This window comes from Bos indicus x Bos taurus, chromosome 10 (assembly GCF_003369695.1).
Source record: "Bos indicus x Bos taurus breed Angus x Brahman F1 hybrid chromosome 10, Bos_hybrid_MaternalHap_v2.0, whole genome shotgun sequence".
Taxonomy (NCBI): domain Eukaryota; kingdom Metazoa; phylum Chordata; class Mammalia; order Artiodactyla; family Bovidae; genus Bos; species Bos indicus x Bos taurus.
The window spans coordinates 46,684,596-46,706,563 of NC_040085.1; the positions used below are offsets into that span (position 1 = coordinate 46,684,596).

General features: G+C 43.8%; 1 protein-coding gene across 2 annotated transcripts in view; it reads right to left on the minus strand.

Annotated features, from left to right (window-relative positions):
- Positions 1 to 21,968, minus strand: part of CGNL1 (cingulin like 1) — a 170,246-nt gene that overhangs the window by 66,995 nt on the left and 81,283 nt on the right. For both annotated transcript variants that reach the window (XM_027553903.1, XM_027553904.1), the window contains one exon: positions 19,822 to 20,034. In XM_027553903.1, coding sequence (XP_027409704.1) covers positions 19,822 to 20,034 — 213 coding nt within the window. The remainder of the gene's footprint in view (positions 1 to 19,821; positions 20,035 to 21,968) is intronic.

The following is a 21,968-nucleotide window of genomic DNA, read 5'->3' on the forward strand; positions in this document are numbered from 1 at the left end:
GCAGGTGGCCGAATCCCTGTTAAATCATTGTCTAGTGGGCTGTGCTGCTGCCATCAAAGAATATGGGGATGGTCCAGACATGTTCACCTAAAAAGATGCTCCAAATATATTGTGAGAGGAAAAACATGTGTTATCAAACTATGATCCAAAACATATATTTATCTTCTCCTACCTTATGCTCTTATGCAATGCCCATATTAATTTAAAGCAAGTCTTTTCCAGCATTCCTGTTTACTAAAACAACTATAAAATAGGGGAAAGAAATCCACAATTACTATTTGAATGGGGAAAAAAACCTTCACTGCCAAATAATCTGATACTTACTTTTTTTTAACTACTTACTTTTAGCATGTAAATAAAGTTGAATTTGTAAACCACTAAAAAGAATGCATTCTCATTACCATTTTGTAAATGATGTAACTAAGACTGGGGATGGTTAAATATCTTGCCCAACTAGGAACAATCTTTCTATTGCCCATGAAAAAAATATTTATTTTTATCCATGAGATTGATCTGTATTTACCATTTTTAAATACTTTTCTAGTAAAACAGATTTTTTTCAAGAACTCAGGGAACATTTACCATGACAAAATGTATTCTGGGCCATAGAACAAATCTCAATGAATTTAAAAGAACTAAAATTATATAGTGTGTACTCTGACCACAGCGGAATCCAATTAGAAATCAATAAAAGAAAGATAACAGGAAAATATCCAAACACATCATTCCCCAAAAAAACCAAACCCAACAAAAAAATCAAACCTGGAAAATGAAGAGTATTATAAACTCCAAACAAGCAAAAGGAGGGAAATAACAAAGATAAAAACAGGAATCAATGAAATTGAAAACAAGAAAAATAGGGAAAAAAGAGATGAAACAAAAAGCTGATTCTTTTAAAAGATCAGTAAAATTGACAAACCTCTGGCAAAACTGACCAAGATAAAAGATAAAAATACTAATTACCCATATCAAAAATAAAATAAAATGGGCTTCCCTGGTGGCTCAGCTGGTAAAGAATCTGCCTGCAATGCAGGACACCCTGGTTCGATTCCTGGGTCACGAAGATCCACTGGAGAAGGGATAGGCACCCACTCCAGTATGCATGGGCTTCCCTGGTGACTCAGCTGGTAAAGAATTCACCTGCAATGCGGGAGACCTGGGTTCGATCGCTGGGTTGAAAAGATCCCCTGGAGAAGGGAACAGCTACCCACTCCAGTATTCTGGCCTGGAGAATTCCACGGACTGCATAACCCATGGGGTCACAAAGAGTCGGACACGACTGAGCAACTTGCACCTTCAAAATAAAATAGGGGACTATCACTACAGCCCCTGCAAGCATCTACAGGATAATGAAGGAATACACAAACAACCCTACACACATAAATGTGACAACTTAGATGAAATGGACCAATTCTTCAAAAAGTGCAAACTACCACAACTTACTGAATAAGAAATAGATCATTTCAAGAGTTGAATAACATTAAGGAAGTGGAACTCACAATTCTAAAACTCTGAAAATGAAATCTCCAGGCCTAGATGGTTTCACTGAAGAATTATACTAAGTGTTTAAAGAAGAATAAATATGAATTCTATACAACTTCTCCCCAGAAAACAGAAGAGTAACAAACACTTAAATTCATTTGATGAAGTCAACACTACCCTGTTACCAAAACGAGACACAGACAGTACCAAAAGGAAAAAGAACAAATAGCCCTCTGGAATACAGACACAAAAATCCTCGACAAAATATTAGGAGACAGAATTCAACAACATATAAAAAGAATTATACTCTAGGGCCAGGTAGAGTTAATTTCAGGGACGCATGACTGGTTCAACACTTGAAAATCAGAAGAAAAATCACATGATCATATCAATGGATGCAGAAAAGAGGCATTTACTAAAATTCAATACCTATTCATGATTCAAATTTTAAAAAAGGAAAACAAAAAACTCCCTGAAAAATATGACTACAGGGAAACATCTCCAACTTAATAAAGATCATCTACAATTATACAACTAACATCGTAGTTATAGTAAAGATGGAATGCTTTTCTCCTAAGATGAGGAACAAAGTAAAGATGTCCACTCTCACCAGTCTTATTCAATATAGTACTGGAAGTTCTACTTAGCATAGTAAGGCAGGAAAAAGAAGTAAAATGCATACAGACCAAAAGGAAAAAATAAAATGATTCCTATTTACAAATGAGATGGCTGTCTATATAGAAAATCCTAAGGAAACTACCCCAAAAATATTCTAGAACTACTAACATACTACTGATTGATATGACAATGTCTCGATATAAATACAAGTCTATTCAAGTGCTGTTCATCAAGGAATGATTTGGAGAGAGTAATAGGAAATCTCCAATGACTCATTAAAGAAAGTTGGTTTTAAGAGGAAGGAAGATGGCCCCAAGCCAGCTGGTAGGAACAAGGTCCTGGACCCAAGGAGCAATACCACAAGCTCACAGATGGATCACTGGGAACCTAGACAATGTCTGTCTCCTCTTTAAAAGTCTGTATAAATTTTCAGTTAGCATAAACAATTTTTTAAAACAAGTATTAGTTTCATTTCATGGGTGGGACCTGAGTCATTTAAATTCTCCTTTTGATATCTTTCCAAGAGTCTCTTCAAACTTCTGCCCAAGACCAGATGAGAGAGCTACCACTTATTGGACTACAGTCCTACTTTCCATAGGCAAATAAATGACATCTGTAGCTCTTTTGAACATTAAATTCAATGCATTTACTCACAGCCATGCTCAATGCTATTGACAGAGAGTCCCTAGAAATAGGAGGCATAAAGATTACAGATCTCAGGTGACAAAAAAGTTCATCGATCCTCTTCTAGTTTCTCACATTTCTTATTTTATTTAAAAATTCATTTATTTAATAATCATGTATTTCAATATATTGCAATAATATTGCAATAAAACCAACACTGGATCCTCTTCTCCTAGGCTCTCACCTAGGATAACTGAGAGCCAACATCCCTGGAGCAGAAATCCCACCTGGCATCACACATAGCTCAGGGCTCATCCCCCATCCTCTGCTGTCCCCCTCTCATGCCTCTCGGAACACATCGTTCCTCCCTTCACCCTCTAGATATGTGACTCAAACTCCAGACTCTCCTGATGCTTCCAGCTTCCCAGCTTCCTACCACCTCCCACCCTCTCATCCTCCCCCTGCCTGTCTCTTCTCTCTCTGCCTCCACTGCAGCCCACCTCACCCATCACACTTCCAACTACAACTGTCTTTCTTGCCTGCTTCTCAGGCTCATCTCTTCTGGAGCTGGGTACCAGTCTCCAGCCCCGGCCCTCTCCCTTCTAGCTCCTGCCCTTCCTTCTCTACCTCTCCCCTTCTGCTGGAGTGCTCAGCTTTTGGGTCCCATCCTTTACATACTCCATCTCAGGCCATCTACCTTCCCCCAAAGTACACATTTGTTCAGACAGCTTGTTATTTGATGGCTAGATAAAAATCCCAGCCAATGCACTAGAAAAAGCAGAAACCTAGAAACTGTGCTAGAACCATTTCTAACGAAATCACTGCATAGAATGAGAGGGTTGAATGGCATCACCGATTCAATGGACAAGACCTTGGGCAAACTCTAGGAGATAGGGAAGGGTGGCCTGGAGAATCCCAGGGGCTAGGGAGCCTGGTGGGCTGCCGTCTCTGGGGTCGCACAGAGTCCGACACGACTGAAGCGACTTAGCAGCAGCAGCAGCAGGGAGGCCTGGTGTGCTGCAGTCCAGGAATCACAAAGAGTCAGACATGACTTAGCAACTGAACAGCAACAGGGCCAGGGGTGGAAGAGGGCAACTAACTGTCCACACACTCTGCAGCCCTTGGACAGGGAAATGACTGCATGTCCATGCAGACAGCAACAGCGCAACCCCACAGCACACCTAACCAGCATTTAGGTAACTCCTTAGCAAGGAAGAATCCACCTTTGGATTACCACATATTTGTTAATAGCCCAGGCTTATCCAATAGTTAACTAGAGCTTTTCACCTAGCTATCTCCATTTCCCTGAGGCTGGTTTCATTCCAGGGAAGGGAGAGAACAGATTAGAGTAAGAGGTCCCTGCCTCCCCAGACTGAAGTGCCTTCTAGAAGCTGCAGTGCTGTAGACTTTACACTAGGAGGTTGAATCAGTTTAACCTTCTCCCAGCACCAGAGGTAAAAGATTCAGAACTGCTCAAGAAAAGGGGCTATGAATGTAAAAGAAAAGCTGAGGAGGTGGGGTGGAGAGCCTGTTTCACCTGCCAAACCCGCCAAGCCCAGATCTATTCCACTGCCTCATCCTACAGGGCTTTGCCATCAATGTGGCTTTTGTCCTCCTGCCATGATGAGCAGCTCCATGTAGAGCCAGGCCCCTGACCTTGTGTGACATCTTTGTCTGGTGAACAACATGAATACGGTAAGCAAACAGTTCTCCACTCCAGCAAACAGCACCGGATGTGTGTGAATGTCAACTGTAAACTCGGAGACAGGATTAACCTCTCAACAAGAAGTTATTTCTCTGTCATATTATCCTGTTCGTTAAATGCCAGGCCAGGCTCTAATTTCTGCCAGAGTTTTGTCAAGGTCAACATCGGTGGCTGCAGAGAACCACAGTAAATGATTAACCCCAGTTCTCCATGGAGCCTGAATCAGCTGAGAGTTCACCGCCTGCCAGCCACGTTTTCTCCCCAGTTCATGCAGCAGGAAGTTCACGGTACGCAGCACAGGCGTCTGCTGCTGCCTTGAGGGTCACTAAGACAGATATGGGAACTGGCAGTGAGAGGAGGCTGCAAGGAACTGTCCTCAACAGGAATGGGAGAAAGAAGCCCAGCAGGCAGGATCAGTTCCTGGCATCCTGAGGTCTCAGAAACCAAGTATACAAGGAGCAGTGGGAATCTTCTCAGACAAGGTCATAGGCTTAGAGTCATGGAAGAAAAAAGCCTGACCACGTAGAGAGGACCCCGTAGATCAGAAAGCACAGGGATTCAAACACTATACTGCTCCTGGGGGCTTGGCAAAGGCTGGACTCAAGTTCCAGGGTCATATTTATAAATCCAACCGGCTCAAAAGACTGTCCATGTGGACTCTACAGGGCAATCCCGCTGCCCACTTTTCAGAGTTTATTAATGCTTTGGCTCTTGCTCTGAAGCCATGAAGAACTCAGTGTTTCTCAAATAAACGTGCAGGCATCTGAGTCTCCCCACTGCTGTCTTCTAGCCAGCGCTTTCCCTGGTGCAGAACAGACATCTTGAGGCTCTGGGACGATGCAGGGGTGGAAAAGACAAGGCTTTCACAACCTCCTGTGCCACACCTGCCCAAATACATTCGTGTCCTCTCTACTGCCACCTCTTCTGGGCTCAGTCACTTATATGCTTGATTTATTGACATTCATTTGCAAGACTTATCCCCCCGAGTCCTGTGCCAGCAATCTCTGAAGCACATCCAGCCCATTTTTTCTAACTATAAGTAGACTCAGAGTTTCCCTTAATCCAGACACAGCCAGTATTTCTTCTCTCTGGACCACACACTTGAGACACATGTGCAGAAACTTAACAAAGAAAAAGAGGGGAAGTGTTAAAAGGAGAAATATGCACACTTGGCCATCTTCTCCCCTTCGTCTCTAATTCCCCAAGGATACGATCCATCCGTGACTTTGGAACGTCCTAGGAAAAAACAGTCCTCTCCCTTGTCCCCTCCCGCACTCAACTCCTACTTAGCACTGACAAAACAACACTGCTTTATTCATGACCTAGAAAACTGCCATAATCACCGTGATGAACAAACACCTTGCCCTTTATTCTATCTTTCATGAAGCCAGCCTAATAGTGCTGGCGCACACAAGTTCTGTTCCCCAGAGATCACTGGGGCAGGAGGACTTTCCGTCACATCTGCCACTGAGTGTTCTTACACATATTTCCAGAATCCTAACGTGCGCTCGGCACGAACACATGACTTAATCTGTAGCTCCAAGCTCACTAAACCACATCTGCAGAGGCCACCTACTACTCTAATGGTTTCCACTGCAGTCCATCTGCGACTTAACACGCTAAACCCATTTGTATCCGTTCAATACCTCCAATATGGAAAGCACTCAAAAATATTTGTTGAATGAATAAGTACATGAACACACAAACAAATCTATTAACTGCATAGGGTAAGTCTATGGGCTTCCCTGGTGGCTCAGATGGTAAAGAATCTGCCTACAATGTAGGAGATTCCAGTTCAATTCCTGGGTCGGGAAAATCCCCTGGAGAAGGGCATGGCAGTCCACTCCAGTATTCTTGCCTGGAGAATCTCAATGGAGTTTGCTTTGCCTGTAGTTGTTTATTCACTCAGCTCCTGCACATGGCGCAAAGCCCTGGGGTTCAGAGATGGACAAGATGGTCTCTACTGTCCCAAGACAAAATTAATGCTTTCAGTGGGACTGTGTTTGGAGAGGTTTTTTTTTTTTTTCTTTCAATTTTTATTTATTTATTGACTGAACTGGGTCTTTATTGCAGTGTACAGGCTCTTTGTTGCTGTGCATGGACTTTATCTAGCTGCTGTGAGAGGGGGCTAATCTCTAGTTGTGGTCTATGGGTTTCTCATTGAGCTGGCTCCTCTTGTTGCAGAGCATGAGCTCTAGAGCTTGGACTCAGTAGTTGCTGCTATATAGTTGGGCTATAGTCCATGGCATCACAGAGAGTTGGACATGACTGAGTCACTAACACTCCCAGGGTAAGAACATGGACAGTACAAAAATGAGTAAGGGAACCCGCTACCCTTGAAGCCTCAAAAGAGAACAACCCCAAAGGTTTCACACTCCAGCTTATGATGTTCTTTCCAGCAGAACGTGCTTCCCCACCCTAAACCACCTCATTACTCTCACTGCTCCCAAGACTCAATCCAAGCCTTAGTCCCTCCTAGCAACTTTTCCTGGCCTAACTATATGGAGCGAAACCACTCCTTTTTGTATTTCTGTTCGACATACTGTATAAAAGCCTCTCCAGGGACTTCCCTGTGGTCCCATGGTTACAAATCTGCCTGCCAATGCAGGGGACACAGGTTCGATCCCTGATCCAGAAGATCCCACATACTGTGGGGCAAATAAGCCCATGTGTCAAACATGGAGCCTGAGCTCTAGAGCCTGTGAGCAGCAACTACTGAGTCTATATGAGAACATACAGCCTGAAGCTAGAATATGTGCGACCCTGGGAGACAGGCACTGTTAGGATTATTTTCCCAACAGAGAAGATATGTGGGATCACAGGTGAGTTTTGCCAACAGGATTCAGTCATTCAGTCTACTGCTCACCAACTATGCTTAAGGTCACACATTGTATAAAAAGAACACATACACACAAATATATATACATACACTTGCATACATGCATTCCAGTCTCTCAACAAAAACACACCGAAGGCAGGGAAGTGTCCTGTGCAGAGTATTCAGCAGCATTCTTGGCCTCCACCCGCAAGGTGCCAGTAGCATCCCCCCAGTTATGACAACCAAAAACGCCTCCAGACATTGCCAAAGGTTCCCCAGAGGGAGTGGGTAGGATCACACCTAGATGGCAACCACCACGCAGACTGTCTCCCCAAGAACTTACAAGGTGGTCACGGGAAATGGGAGGAGGAAGAATTGGTATTTTGGCAACTCATGCACAGAAATTCAATTTTAAATAATATTTGCAATATTACTCCTAAGATGAAATGAAATACAGTACTGCCAGCAAGCAGCAGAGACAAGACCCACATCTTTGGAGAGCAAGCCTCTACTCAGTCTATGGGACCACACTGGGCTCTGGATGGAAGGGGACTGCAGAACCAAAGCCCAGATGTGGCAAGCATGGGGGACAGAGTATACGTGTCTACCAGGGCCTGAGACTTCTTCAGTGTACTGGCACTAGACTTATCATGGATGACAGTGAGGGTCAGGGTTGAACAGGCAGGTGGCAGACACTCATGCATGGCTGTCACTGTAACTAGAGGGAGGCCATCAGAACTTGTTGGGGGCAGAGGCAGATCAGAGGGTGACCCACCTGCACCAGGGTGGGTATGGTCTGAAGAGGCCAAACCAGGAGAAGAAGCAGGGAGAGGGCTGTGGAAACCATGCAGGCTGAAGATAATGAGGCCTGAACCCAGACAGCGGCCATGGAAAAAGATATCCGAGGATGGAAGTGATGCCATGGACATAGAACCCACAGGTCTGGGCAGCAGATGGAAAGTAAGGACCAAAGCAGAGGGAGGCTCCCAAGGACAAAAAGTAAGCATACATCACTAAACTCAGGGCTTCCTCTATGCCTGCCTAGGCGAGGCACAGATCAGCACCTCCATTTCACTGTTCATTGGACAGACTGAGACAGTGTAAAAGGTTTCATATGCTCTTTTTTTTAAAGTTTTCCTCTCATCACCTCCCCCTCCTCATCCCCAAATGCACTCACTATCACTTTGAGTCCCTCCTGAGATAGTCCATAGGTATATATATGCATATGGCTTCATTTTGGGTTTGTTTTTGATAATAAAAGTAGTATCTGTTTACAACAGAGGAAATAAAGATCAGGAAGGACTAGGAACCTTTTATAAAATCAATAAAAGCAAAGCCAGATTTAGAATCCTGATCTCTGTAAACTATGACTGTTGGCCCAGGTTAGTGCACATTCTGATTCAAGCATACAGAGGACAGTTACTGAGCACTCTGCAAAGCACTGATGATACAAAGGATAGGATGGTCTCTCCTTCAAAACGGGGAGAATGACACATCACCTAACTGGTACAGTCCAGCAAAACCAGGACAAGACCAGGATGTGACAGGATGCTATAGCTCTGCTGGAGTCAGTGGCTATAAGGAAACACCGCATAAAAGAGATGGCTTTGTCAAAATGTTGTATCAGTTAGCTATTGCTGCATAACAAATTACCCCAAAACTCACTGACCTAAAATAATAGAAAACATTTATTATCTCACAGACCTTCTGAAAGTAACGCATCTAGAAGTGCTTTGTTTGGTAGTTCTGGCTCAGGGTCTCTAATGAGATTGGCCCAAGATACTGGCCAAGGCTGTAGTCATCTGAAGGCTTGAGCAGGTCTTAAGGATCCACTTCTAAGACAATGCACTCAAACGGCTACTGACAGGAGGCTTCAGTTCTTCATCACATGAGACTTTGCGCAGGCTGCTTGAGGGCCCTCACAGCATGGCAGCTGGCTTTCCCCAGAGCAAAGGATTCAAGAGGAAGCCAGAGTGTCTTTTATGATCTAGCCTTGTAAGTCAGACTCCACCATTCCCTACTGGTCACACAGAGCAGTCCTATTCAACATGGGATGGGCCTACCAAGGAGTAAGAGTCACAGGAAGCATACACCACGGTGGCGGGTACACAGGATCTCAGAGGCTGGCTACCAGAAATGCCCTATCTACCCTGATTTACTTTGATGTTGTAGATATTTGGGTCCACACTGCTTCTTATCTAATGGGTTTAGAGCTTATGACATGCTCCATTTTCTGCCTAGAGTGATCACATAATAGTGCCAAGTTTTTCCACCAAGTGGAAATCTACTTAATGATCTTGGCAAGTCTTTAGAAAATAAGCATCAGGCAGAATTTAGAAGGTCAGAAAGAGAAGATCAGAAAAAGTGTAACACAGACTATATGATTTCTGAGGACAAAATTAGGGCCGTTTTCCTTTGAGATGTTAAAGATGCAATTATTTGCAATATTATAGTGAGTGCCATCATCTTTGCTATCTAAACTAGCTCCTCTGCTTACAGTGCCCTGTTCCGTGGTTTGACCACATCTGCAACTGGAAATGCACCTGGCTACTGGCCCTCAGACAGTGGCCACTGTTTCTGCCTTGCTCACACTTTTGGACTCTGGATGGTGTCCATGAATGATTCTGAGATCTCAGAATATTTGTTCCATTTGGGGAGATAGACAAGTACCTTACTAAGTTTTTCTATTAACACTTCCATAAATGTCTAAAGGTATTTCTAGCACCACGACATTATAACAGCCTTGTTAGAAAGCAAAACTTTCCTTCTACAAATCTCACCACCAATATACCATACCCAACTTCTCCCATCATCCATGATCCCTATTCACCATCATCTACTTGCTCACGGACAAAGTTTATAAATTCAGAAAATGAACAGCTGGCAAAAAACAAAATATCGCAAACAAAATGGGACTCTCCATTTCCCAATTCCCTTCCCCTTCTGCCCACCCTTCAGCAGAGAGACGCTGGCGATAACCACATTAAAAATGGAAATGGAGGGATCTCCCCAGTGGTCCAGTTGCTAAGACTCCAAGCTCTAAATGCAGGGGACCCATGTTTGATCCCTGGTCAGGGAGCCAGATCCCACATGCTGCAACCAAGACCCAGCACAGATAAATATATAAATTTTTTTTTTGCAATTTTATTTACTTATTTTATTTTTTTTTTATTTACTTATTTTTTAATTAACTTATTTTAACTGGAGGCTAATTACTTTACAATATTGTAGTGGTTTTTGCCATACATCGACATGAATCAGCCATGGGTGTACAGTAATACATAAATAAATATTTTTTAAAAAGGAAATGGAGTGCTGAAGAGACCCCAGAGAACTGGTGCCTCCAATATAAAGTGGCAGCAGGAATACACACCCTATTTGTAAAGACCAGAGCTGACTCCTTGCCACTGAAAGAATCTGCTCACATCACACATACACTCACGCCTATTTAAAAGTCCTCCACGACCTAGAACCTATTATACAGAGTGAAGTGAGTCAGAAAGAGAAAGATAGGTATCTTATTCTAACGCACATATATGGAATCTAGAAAAATGTTTCTAAAGAATTTATCTACAGGGCAGCAATGGAGAAACAGACATAGAGAATAGACGTATGGACATGGGAGAGAGGAGGAGAGGGTGAGATGTATGGAAAGAGTAACATGGAAACTTACATTACCAGAAGTAAAATAGCTAGCCAATGGGAATTTCCTATATGGCTCAGGAAACTCAAATAGGAGCTCTGTATCAACCTAGAGGGGTGGGATGGGGAGGGAGATGGGAGGGAGGTTCAAAAGGCAGGGGATATATGTATACCTATGGCTGATTCATGTTGAGGTTTGACAGAAAACAAAATTCTGTAAAGTAATTATCCTTCAATAAAAATAAATAAATTTAAATAAATAAATAAGAGTTCTCCATGATTTCCACTGCTCTTAGGGCAAAGAAGAAAATCCTTCAGACGCACACAGGCAGCATAAGCTGGTCTCTACGCTACTCTCCACTTCCTCTCAGTCCAAACTTCCGGTTGTCCTTCACAGCTCAGCCTCACTGGCCTTCTTTCAATACCTTAAATAGACCATACTCCCACCCACCACCAAGTCCTTTGCACATGCTGTTTCCTCTGCCTGGAACACCCTGAGAGCTTTCTTGGAAAAAAAAAATAAAAAGTGAAAGTCTTAGTAGCTCAGTCATGTGCAACTGTATGGGACACCATGAACTATAGCCTGCCAGGCTTCTCTGTCCATGGAATTCTCTGGGCAGAATACTGGAGTAGGTAACCATTCCTTTCTTCATGGAATCTCCCCAACCCAAGTATCGAACCTGAGCCGCCTGCACTGCTGGCAGATTCTTGACTGTCTGAGGCACCAGGAAAACGTACTTACTTTCTATTCACCCTTCAGATTCCATCCTCATTTTGCTCAAGGAAGCTTCCCCTCCGTCCCTCCATTTCAAAGCGCTTATCACAATACACATATTTATACATGTGTCTATCACTCCCACTCTTTTCCATTTTATCCCCACAACCCAGCACAGTGCTTGGCACAAATGAAATGCTCAATGACTATGGATGAACTACTTATCGATAGAGAGTCCACAACTGTATCAACAATCCATTCCCAACGGTGAGGACATGATGCTGACTGCTGGTCGTCAAACCTTCTGAGTTATTTATGTCTTGACCTCTGGTCACTCTTCGTCCAAATGGGAAACAGGCAAGCAAGGCCAGGATGAGGCTTTTTACTTCTTCTCCTCCTGATTAAGGAAATGGCAACTCACTCCAGTACCCTTGCCTGGAAAATCCCACGGACAGAGGAGCCTGGTGGGCTACAGTCCATGGGCTCACAAAGAGTCGGACACAATTGAGCGACTTCACTTTTACTTTCCTCCTGATTAAGTTGCCACACTTGCTTTTCACACCACATGTGAATTCACTGTGATTTTTTGGGTCATCCGAGTGCACAGGGTGACCTGAAAGTCCTGCTTCCATCTCCTCTTTCCCAGGAGCTGCAGGAATACATCCAAAGCAGGGATGCAGGGGGTGTGGGTTCGATCCCTGGTCGGGGACCTAAAATACCACATGCTACAAGGTGTAGGCAAAAAAAAAATTCTTTTTCATTTTTTAAATTAGCAATAAATAAAAGGAGTTGGGCACATAGCCAGCAGGTTCAAGACGGGCTACTGCCAGAAACTCTCAGAGAGGTAATGGGAAAGGAAGTGTCGTTCTCATGTCTAATCCTTAAGTATTTTGTACAGAAAAGACTAGGAGGGTGTCAAGTTGCAGAACGATGTGCTGGTTCTCTCCTGACGGCTGCCATTGAAGGCAGTAAGCCTTTCATAATCTCCTACGGGCATGGGCCTCAACCACAGCACCCGTAACTTCATCGTCCTCTTATTTGCACATTTTCTCCCCACAAGAGTCTATAAGATCTTTGAAGCGAGAAACCATGGCTGGCCTGACTTGTGTTCTCAGTGAGGGACAGTGGTAAAACACACGCAAATATCTGACGGGAAATGAATGGGCGTGTCGGGGACTCTGACTCTGTCTTCTACACCCACAGCAAGTGACTGTGGCAGCTCAGGTCAAACACCAGAAGCGAAGTGCCAGGATGTCCTTATTGTTCACCAAGACTCATAAGAGGCTTACCAGGACCCATGTGCAGAGCCTCCCTCTGCACACGTCTGGGGCTTTGACGGACGGTTCAAAGCAAACATCCCAGGATGCCACAGCAAGCCTCCTGTTTAGCTACTTTTAATCAGGACAGAATGCAGAAGAGTGATATAATTATTAAGAGCCAGTTCAGGGGAGGGGGAAACTAGAGAAAGGGAAAAAAAAAAAGGAAAAGGAGAAGAACTTTTTTAACCTTGACTCTTTCCCATTTTACTTTTGTTGATGAAGGGTTCTGATTCACTCTAGGCCCATTAGGAAAGAGACATTTTCCTTTCCCTGCGCGCTGATTACAAACCTGCTGCATCCCCCAACATCTCTGCATCTTTGCATCCCCTACTCTCAACAGCTGTCCTTCAGAGTAAGTTGATTATGTGATGTGAAAGAGCTAAGGAAATATGGATTTCTACAGTTTCCCTCGCTAACCTGGCTCCCCCTTGGAGAAGACAGAAATGAGATTTTACACTGAATTAGCCTTCTCTTAAGGGAGGCAATTACATTGATCCTGAGATTAGCACTGGTTTTACCATCTGACCCTCTATTGACCTCAAGCTTTGAAAAGAAATTGTTCACAGACTGGTAGGAAAGAGGGAAGGAAAACTCCAGATGTGCTGTGGGGAAGACGCACATATTCGTTTTTATAAGTTTGAGTGACATTTCCAAATCATTGAGTGAAACATAAACATAAGGCCATAATCGAAGGGCAGTTTGGAGAGGGGGAAAAAAAGTTTCAACATTACTGAATTTGAATAAAATTTCTCTAAGGGTTAAAGAATATAAAATGTGGGCATAACATTAGAAAGAAATTATAGTATAAAGACCAGAACACTATAAAAGCACACAGACTCAACACATAAGTATGTAATATACAACCCTGTAAAGCAACTATACTCTGATTTTAAAAAACAAATAATTTTAATTGATAATACACATATTCCCTGATTTCATTCTGATGGTCCTACAGAAGGAATTTAGGTACAACTGTATTACCTTTCTCTTTTTAATTTTTTTTTTAACTGGAAGATTTGGGGGATTATAATACTATGCAATTCTTTCAAAATATTCAGAAGCATTTAGTTTTAACCTGCAGGAGTACATCAACTTTTAGTTTACCATTTTTCCTCAACAACAACAAAAATGTATGTAATACAAAAACAGGCTGCTTTTAGAAATTTCTCAAATGTATCATTAATTAAGCCAAATACAATGCTTTTCCCCTTGCTTTTCTATTTCCAGACTTGGCTGCTTGTCTTCAAGTCCCTGCATCTACATCCTCCTTTTTCTCCTCCACTCCTAAGCCCATCTTCTCTGTCCAGTCACGGCCCCCAAGCAGTGTCCCCTTCCCTCGTAGATTCCTCATCATCCCGCCCAGCAACAGGGCTGCCCTGCTTCTCACTACCCAGCTTCCCCTAAAGGCCCCACTGGAAACTTCCTATTCCTGGAAAGGCCTCCTTCCAAGCACCCAGGACCTGGCTTGGTCTCTCTTTCCTCCCTCACCCGTCATCATGCCCCGTGTGGGGTCTCTCCTGTCAGCCCTGACCTGAGGCTCATTCCTCCTCATGCCTTACTTCTCATTCTTCCAACTGCTAATCTTTCTGACTTCTTGGTCACACCTCTACAGAACCATGCCCCCATTAGATCCCTAATAAAAAACAAAGTGCTCCCTTACCACTTAAAATCTACTCATCTGGGACTTCCCTGGTGGCTCAGTCATAAAGAATCTGCCTGCCAACGCAGGGGACATGGGTTCGATCCCTGGTCCGGGAAGATTTCTTATGCTGCAGAGCCACTAAGCCCACGCACCCTAGAGTCTGTGCTCTGCAACAAGAGAAGCCATGGCAGTGAGAAGACTGCACACAGCAATCAAGAGTAGCCCCCTCTCTCTGCAACGAAAGAAAGCCTAGGCAGCCATGAAGAATCCAGCACAGCCAAAATAGAGAAAAAGAAAGAAAACCTACTCATCTGTCATGGCATTAGGGTATTCAAGCAGTCCTCACAATTTCAATCCACCTCATCTTTTATATTTTAAATTTTTTGTGTTGTTCTTTTAAAAAAACATTACTACAAAAGAATCCAACATTTTTTATAAAAAATTTCAAACATTAGCAAAGCAGAGAAAAGTGAAAGCGAAAGTGGCTCAGTCGTGTCACTCTTTGCAACCTCATGGACTATACAGTCCATGGAATTCTCCAGGCCAGAATACTGGAGTGGGTAGCCTTTCCCTTCTCCAGGGGATCTTCCCAACCCAGGGACTGAACCCAAGTAGAGAGAATAGTATAATTAACTGAGTCATCACCAAATTTTAACACTTATCATCACATAGCTAATCCTGCTTCAACCATACCCCTACTCATTTTCTCCCCCCAGTGAATTATTTTAAGGGAAATTCCATAAAACAACACAGAAACAGACTTACAAATACAGGGAACAAGCTAGTGGTTATAAGGGGGAGAGGCAAGAGGATATTAAGAGGTACAGACTACTATGTATAAAATAAGTAAGCTATAAGGATACATCATACAGCACAGGGAATACATCCTGTATTTATGCTGCTGTTGCTGCTAAGTCACTTCAGTCGTGTCCGACTCTGTGCGACCCCATAGATGGCAGCCCACCAGGCTCCCCCATCCCTGGGATCCTCTAGGCAAGAACACTGGAGTGGGTTGCCATTTCCTGAAAGTGAAAGGTCAAAGTGAAGTCGGTCAGTCGTGTCCGAATCTTAGCGACCCCATGGACTGCAGCCTACCAGGCTCCTCTGTCCATGGGATTTTCCAGGCAAGAGTACTGGAGTGGGGTGCCATTGCCTGTATTTATAGTCATTTTAAACGGCATAAATCTATAAAAATATTGAATCACTATCTTGTACACTTCAAACTAATAGTATATATCAACTAAAATTAAAAAAATAAAACAAAAACAAAGCAAATTCCAGATAGCCTTCTATTTCAGCCATAAATAATATTAGGTTGGCCAAAAAATTTGTTTGGAGATTTCTGTAAGCTGTCACAGATAAACCAGAACAAACTTGGTGGCCAATCCAATACTTTAGTTTCTTTAAAAGATAAAGACTTTGAAAAACAGTAACACTGTTTCACCCCTAAAAATTCTGTTTATATTATTTCTTACTATCAGTAAATACAGAGATAGTGTTTAAATGCCCCCAATGATTTCTTTTTTATTTTTTTGGTTTTTTATAATTGGTTTGTTTGAAATGAGAGCCAAACACAGTTCATGGTTTAGATCAGTGTCTCTGACTCTTAAAACTCTCTTTTTGTGTCTAACCACTTAACTTCAAGGATTCCCTTGCAGCTCAGATGGTTAGAAATCTGCCTGCAGTGCAAGAGACCCAGGTTCAATTCCTGGGTTGGTAAGACGCCCTGGAGTGACAACCCACTCCAGTATTCTTGCCTGGAAAATCCCATGGTCGGAGGAGCCTGGTGGGCTACAGTCCATGGGATCACAAAGAGTTGGACACGACAAACGGCAAACACTTTAACTCCACTTCACCTTAACTTCTCTTGCTCCACAAGGCTCCAGCCCAGAGACACATCTCACGTTCCCACCTAACAAGGTGTTCTTTATGCTGTACTTGGTTCCCCGGTGTCCTCAGCCCCCAGGCTCACACGTCCAAATACCCCTCACCTCTCACAGCTCCCTCCATGAAATCTTTCCTGGTTGCCACCAACACAAGCCATCTCCTATAGCACTTCATTTCTACTTCATTTGGGGCGTTTACTCTTTCCAGTTCTGTAACTAGCAATACCAGGCCCCCAGAAACTCTCAAGGTCCAAAAACCAAGCAGGGAAGTTGGTAGAGGAGCTGGAATTTGACCTGAGTCTCTGAGAAATTTCTAGTCTCTGAGAAATCTGAAAACACTGACCACTGACTATACTTCTTTTGCTCAAGAACTGGGGACAAGAAGAGGGTAAGGATTAAAATAAGATGCTAACAGCTGTGGAAAGTCTTCATTTCACTCCCAGATGACAGTCACACACTGACTGTCCATTTCTGCATGTGGATCCCAGCCACTGCCACAAACTCAAGGAGAGAGACAGGACATTTCCCTTTCAAAACTGGAAAGAGTGTAAAAGAGTATAAAAGAACACAACATTAAAAAAAGAAGTATGTTATGAAACAACATTTAAAAGTCCTCAACAGTCCTTTTAAAGACTGCATGATAGAATCCTCTAGCAACGTGAAGAACCCCTCCTTCTGTGGGGAGGAAACTGAAGCAGCTTACCTAATGCCCCCAACCACGTTCACTCTGCTGTACAAGGACATCCCCCCGGACCCCCCGCAAAGCCCCCAGCACCAGGGAGCTCATGAATTCTCTTCTGCTGAGCAATCAATCTGTTCTTAAAAAGGTGTGGTTCTCTGGGTCTACAAAAACCACTTTTACAGAGTATCTGTTTGGAATACCTGTAAAACATTCTTAATATAATGTGATGGTTTTCACCAAATGTTCTAGAAATTTAAAACTTTTAGTGCTCAAGCTCTGGCGAGGATGAAGTATTTGCTATCTGACAATGATAAAATAGCACTTTAGGAATTTTTGGCCCTGGGGCAGTGGCAAAAATTTAAAAACTGATGCCAGGAGGTTGGGCTGCCTCCTAAGGCTTACCAAGGAAATAAGCTTTCTAAAATAATGCAGTTCCTTAACAAAATGTCAGCTTTTAATCACAGTAGTGGATGAGTCCCTCCCAAGACAGGGAAAGTCTAAAGGCTGGTATATAAATTTAAGAAACAATTTACAAAATTAAAAAATTATATTTAGTTCTCTCTCTTCCGAGTAGTTAATATAACACTACTAAAATCCTATTATATAGTACCCACATATACATAATGTAACAAAAAGGCAGCATCTGTCCATTACAGTGCTATTTTTTTTTTTCCATTAAATATGATCCTGCCACATTTGTTCAGCAAACACCTTCAGAAGCAAAAGCTAATGAGGTGTAAAAACACAATCATGATCCTCTTTAAGAAACCGCAGGGAAATGCAAAAGCAAGGCAGAGAAATTCAGAGAGAAACAGTAGTTTCCTAAAAGATCTCCCACATCATCACTGGAGAAAATTTAACCAGAACCACACACTAGGGACTGAAAATCCAGTTATGAGAGGAACTGATCCTCCACTTTCACTCATCAGACACTGCAGAGATGTGATCATGCATCAGACACTGTGTGAGGGACACGGACAAGAGGACAAAAGTCACACACTGTCAGCTTGCAGATGGCCTGTATTTGGTCTGTGTGATCCTTTTTTGTTAATGTGAAGCAGTGCTTAAAAGCCAGGAGCCTAAATCTTTACAGATTATCTCATTCCCATACAACAAAGATACTTCCTCACCTACCATCATTCCCTTCCCTGCTTATAACGTGTGACAGCAAAGGACCTAGAAGCTTCCAATAAAGTCTCCTGCATCCTATGTGTGCTGTAGGTTTAATTTTCCTTAGAGTCAAAACACCACAAACCTGCCAAATATCATTCTCAACTACCCTTCAATGAATAAGCCATGTTAACTCAAGCTTTGATGTAAGGTCTGAAGATAATAAAGACGTGCTGGATCCAAAGGAAAATCATTTTACTCAGCAGCCTGTTGGCGTGTTCCCCAAAAAGCAGCACCACATACAGGCCAAGAGCAAGGACACCAGGCTGCTGCACAGAAAGAAAATGAGATGGAAAAAACAGATATGTCCCTGCAAAGCACTGAAAATTAAATCAGTTTCATTTTTCTCCCTCAAACGAAATCAAATCTCAAAAAGTTAAGACAGGCAAATGAACAAGAGGCTTTTTTCTTAAACTACCTCAGTTATAATAAACCCGAACTATTTTTCCCAAACATTTTACTGTTACACAAACAAATCCATTTTTTACTTCTTGTCATCTGCAATTACTGTGCTGTAATTGAAGATCAGTGAATCACTATGGAGTATAGGGGAGAAAGGACTGACCAGCCCTGAGCTGTTACTGTAATCACCACAGAATAAACAATATCAAGAGTTCTTTCTTCATCATCTTTAACCTATATATGGCAGAGAACATAAAAAATTTACACTGTGTAATTCCCCTCTTTCCCTAAAGATGGCATGACATTTCAAAACATTTTCCCCTTCATTTCCCCCTTTTCATAATCAGCCAATTCAAGGCCCACACCAAAGACCTCAAAATAATTTAGAATCCATTTGTAGGAGCCAAGAATTCAATTAAGAGAAAAATTATCTTACAAAGGTTTGGGCAATTCAGCTCATTAACCCTCTTGTAACTGTGCTAAGAAAAGAACTTGAATCATCTAACAAAAGGCTTCACAAGTCAGAAAGAACAGAGTGGGGTCGGGGGAAGGATGCCAGAAACACAGGTCCTGTCTGCAATCCTGCCCCATCAGCAAGGGCAGCAATGCCCTAGGAATCCTGGAAGGGTTCTTCTGGGCCTCTATATCTCACCACGTGCCAGAGATTTTAAGCAGTGTCCTTAAATTTTTTATTTATGGACTTAAGGGTGGTCAACAGCATAACTGCTGAGTTTACTGTTTGGGAACAGGGTCCGGATCAACAGGACTTCCCTGGTGGCTCAGATGGTAAAGAATCTGCCTGCAGTGCAGGAGAATCCAGGTTCAATCCCTGGGTCAGGAAGATCCCCTGGAGAAGGGAATGGCTACCCACTCCAGTATTCTTGCCTGGAGAATCCCATGGACAGAGGAGCCTGGTGGGCTACAGTCCATGGAGCTTCAGAGAGTCAGACACAACTGAGTGACAAACACTTTCACTTTTCATCTTCTGGATCAATGATGGGATGACACTGAGTTTCACTCTGTCATGAAAAGGAAGGCCAACAACGGACACAGGTTTGAGCGAGGTGGTCCTGGGCCTCCTCTGTGCCCTGCCTGCCCCCTCTGGCCAGGACCCACCTTAGTGGCCTCCTCCACGCTCTCCCGCAGGGCCAGCAGCTCAGCGTCATACTGCTCCTTCAGCTTGTCCATCTCCCGGTCGTGGCTGGAAACCTCTTCCTTCAGGGCTCCCTTTAGCGCAGTGAGTTCACGCTCCCGCTTCCTCAAGAGGTCTTCCTGCTCCTCTTTGGCAATGAGCAGATGCTGAAGGTCCTGCTTTGCCTGCAGGAGCTCCTGCAGAGAGAACACACGAGTGGGGAGGTGAGGATACAAGCATTCTGTTGAGCGGCCAGGCGCCTCCACCTCGGCCCCCGCACTCACGGTCACACCCTCACCAGACCTCCCTATTCTCTCCCCCGCATGCTACATACTGGCTTAGCCCCTGTCCTCTTTTTCTCTTCCCCTTCTCACAAGCCACCGTATCCCTTGATTCCACTATCTTAGCTTTCCTGAGATTTAATTTGAGGGAGAAAAGAGAAACTGGTTCCATTCTCGATGCTCTGAGGTGCAAGGCCTGTGTTTTCCACCTCACTTCACTTCAGTGCAATGGTCTGCAGTCCCTGCTAGTGGCCTTCACGAGCTATTGCTTCATTGGCGGGGGCAGGTGGGGGGCACTTGCAGACTTGCTGGCCTCTTACTCCACCCCTGGAACCCTGAACCCACAGCCCAAGTCCTCAGGATGCCTCGGTTCCATTCTGAGCCCACAGCCCAAGTCCTCAGGATGCCTCTGCTCCATTCTGAGCAGGTATAACAGTCACATATTCCCCACCTTCCCTGCCTCATAACCTCACTGCTCACGAGCAAAGTCACCAAACTGGGGCAGCAAGTTCCACTACCAGTGGCATCACCTCAACATAACTGTGTCCTGCCTAAGCTGGGCACTCCTCTCAGGTCACCGTTCCTTATCAGACCTGCTCCGCAACCCTCAAGCTCAGGCTCCCCCTGCTCCACAGACGTCCCTACTGTGCACTCAGCCAGGACTTGGGCTTGACCACCTAGCTCCTCTGCATGCCAGGCCTCCTCCCTGCCCCAAGCCACTTCACAGACAGCCAGCTTCCTCCTCACCAGCCTGCTCCAAGTCTTTACTGATCAGTCGTCTTTTTTTTTTTCTTGTCATTTTGTTCCTTTCTGTTTCCTTGCATCTATGTCCTTTTCCTCAGGGGACAAGAATCCTCTCAGTCAAGGGCAAAAACAAACAAAACACACACATAAAAAACCAAGCTTTCCACCAAACTTTTGAAAGTATAATTTCTACTCACTGTGTGTACTTCTTGATCACCCTTAATCTCTTGCAAATGGCTTTTGCTCCTACTCTACTACCCCTGTTCCCTCCAAGGTTGGCCTCTTCATCTCAACATCCAAAGGCCTTTGCTCAGTCTTCACTTTTCTTTACTCTCCTTTGATCCTCTTTGGGGCTTCCCAGCTGGCTCAGTGGTAAAGAACACACCTGCCAGTCCAGAAGACGCAGGTTCAATCCCTGGATTGGGAAGATGCCCTGGAGGAGGAAATGGCAACCCACTCCTGTATTCTTGCAGGAAAATCCCATAGACAGAGGAACCTGGAGGGCCACAGTCCATGGGGCCACAAAGAATCAGACATGACTGAGCAGCTGAGCTCACACAAGCTTTGAGCCTCTGTATTCGTACCCTTAGAATTCTCTTTCCCCTGCAGTTCAAAGATACTACATGCTCCTGTTTTCTTCCCTTGGGCCACTTTTTCTGTGACAATCTTTTCTGGCTTTTCCCTCCCTCTTCCTAAAAAGCTAAGATGATCCCTAAGAATGTGACTTCACATTCTTCATTCTTTTTTGGCAAGTTCACCTAGTTTTGTTTTGTTTTCCAACTATTAATTCTACATAAATAACTCCCAAACCTTTACCTCCAACTCTTATCTGAGTTCAGACCTGCAAGACTCGGCCATGTGGATGTCCCTCAGGCACCTACGGAGGCTTATGTCTCTCAGTGGATTCATCAAGTCCCTTCCTCTCTTCTCCCTTTGTTCATTACTCTCAGGGACATCAGCACCTGCTCGGGAGCTCACAGGCTAGGGAGCTTGGCAACGACCTTGATCCCTCTCATCCTTGTCCCTCGTGACTAAATAGTTCTGTAACATCTTAGACCCTTTCCTTCCCCTCTCCAGGGTTAGGCTCTCCTCACCTCCGGCCCAGG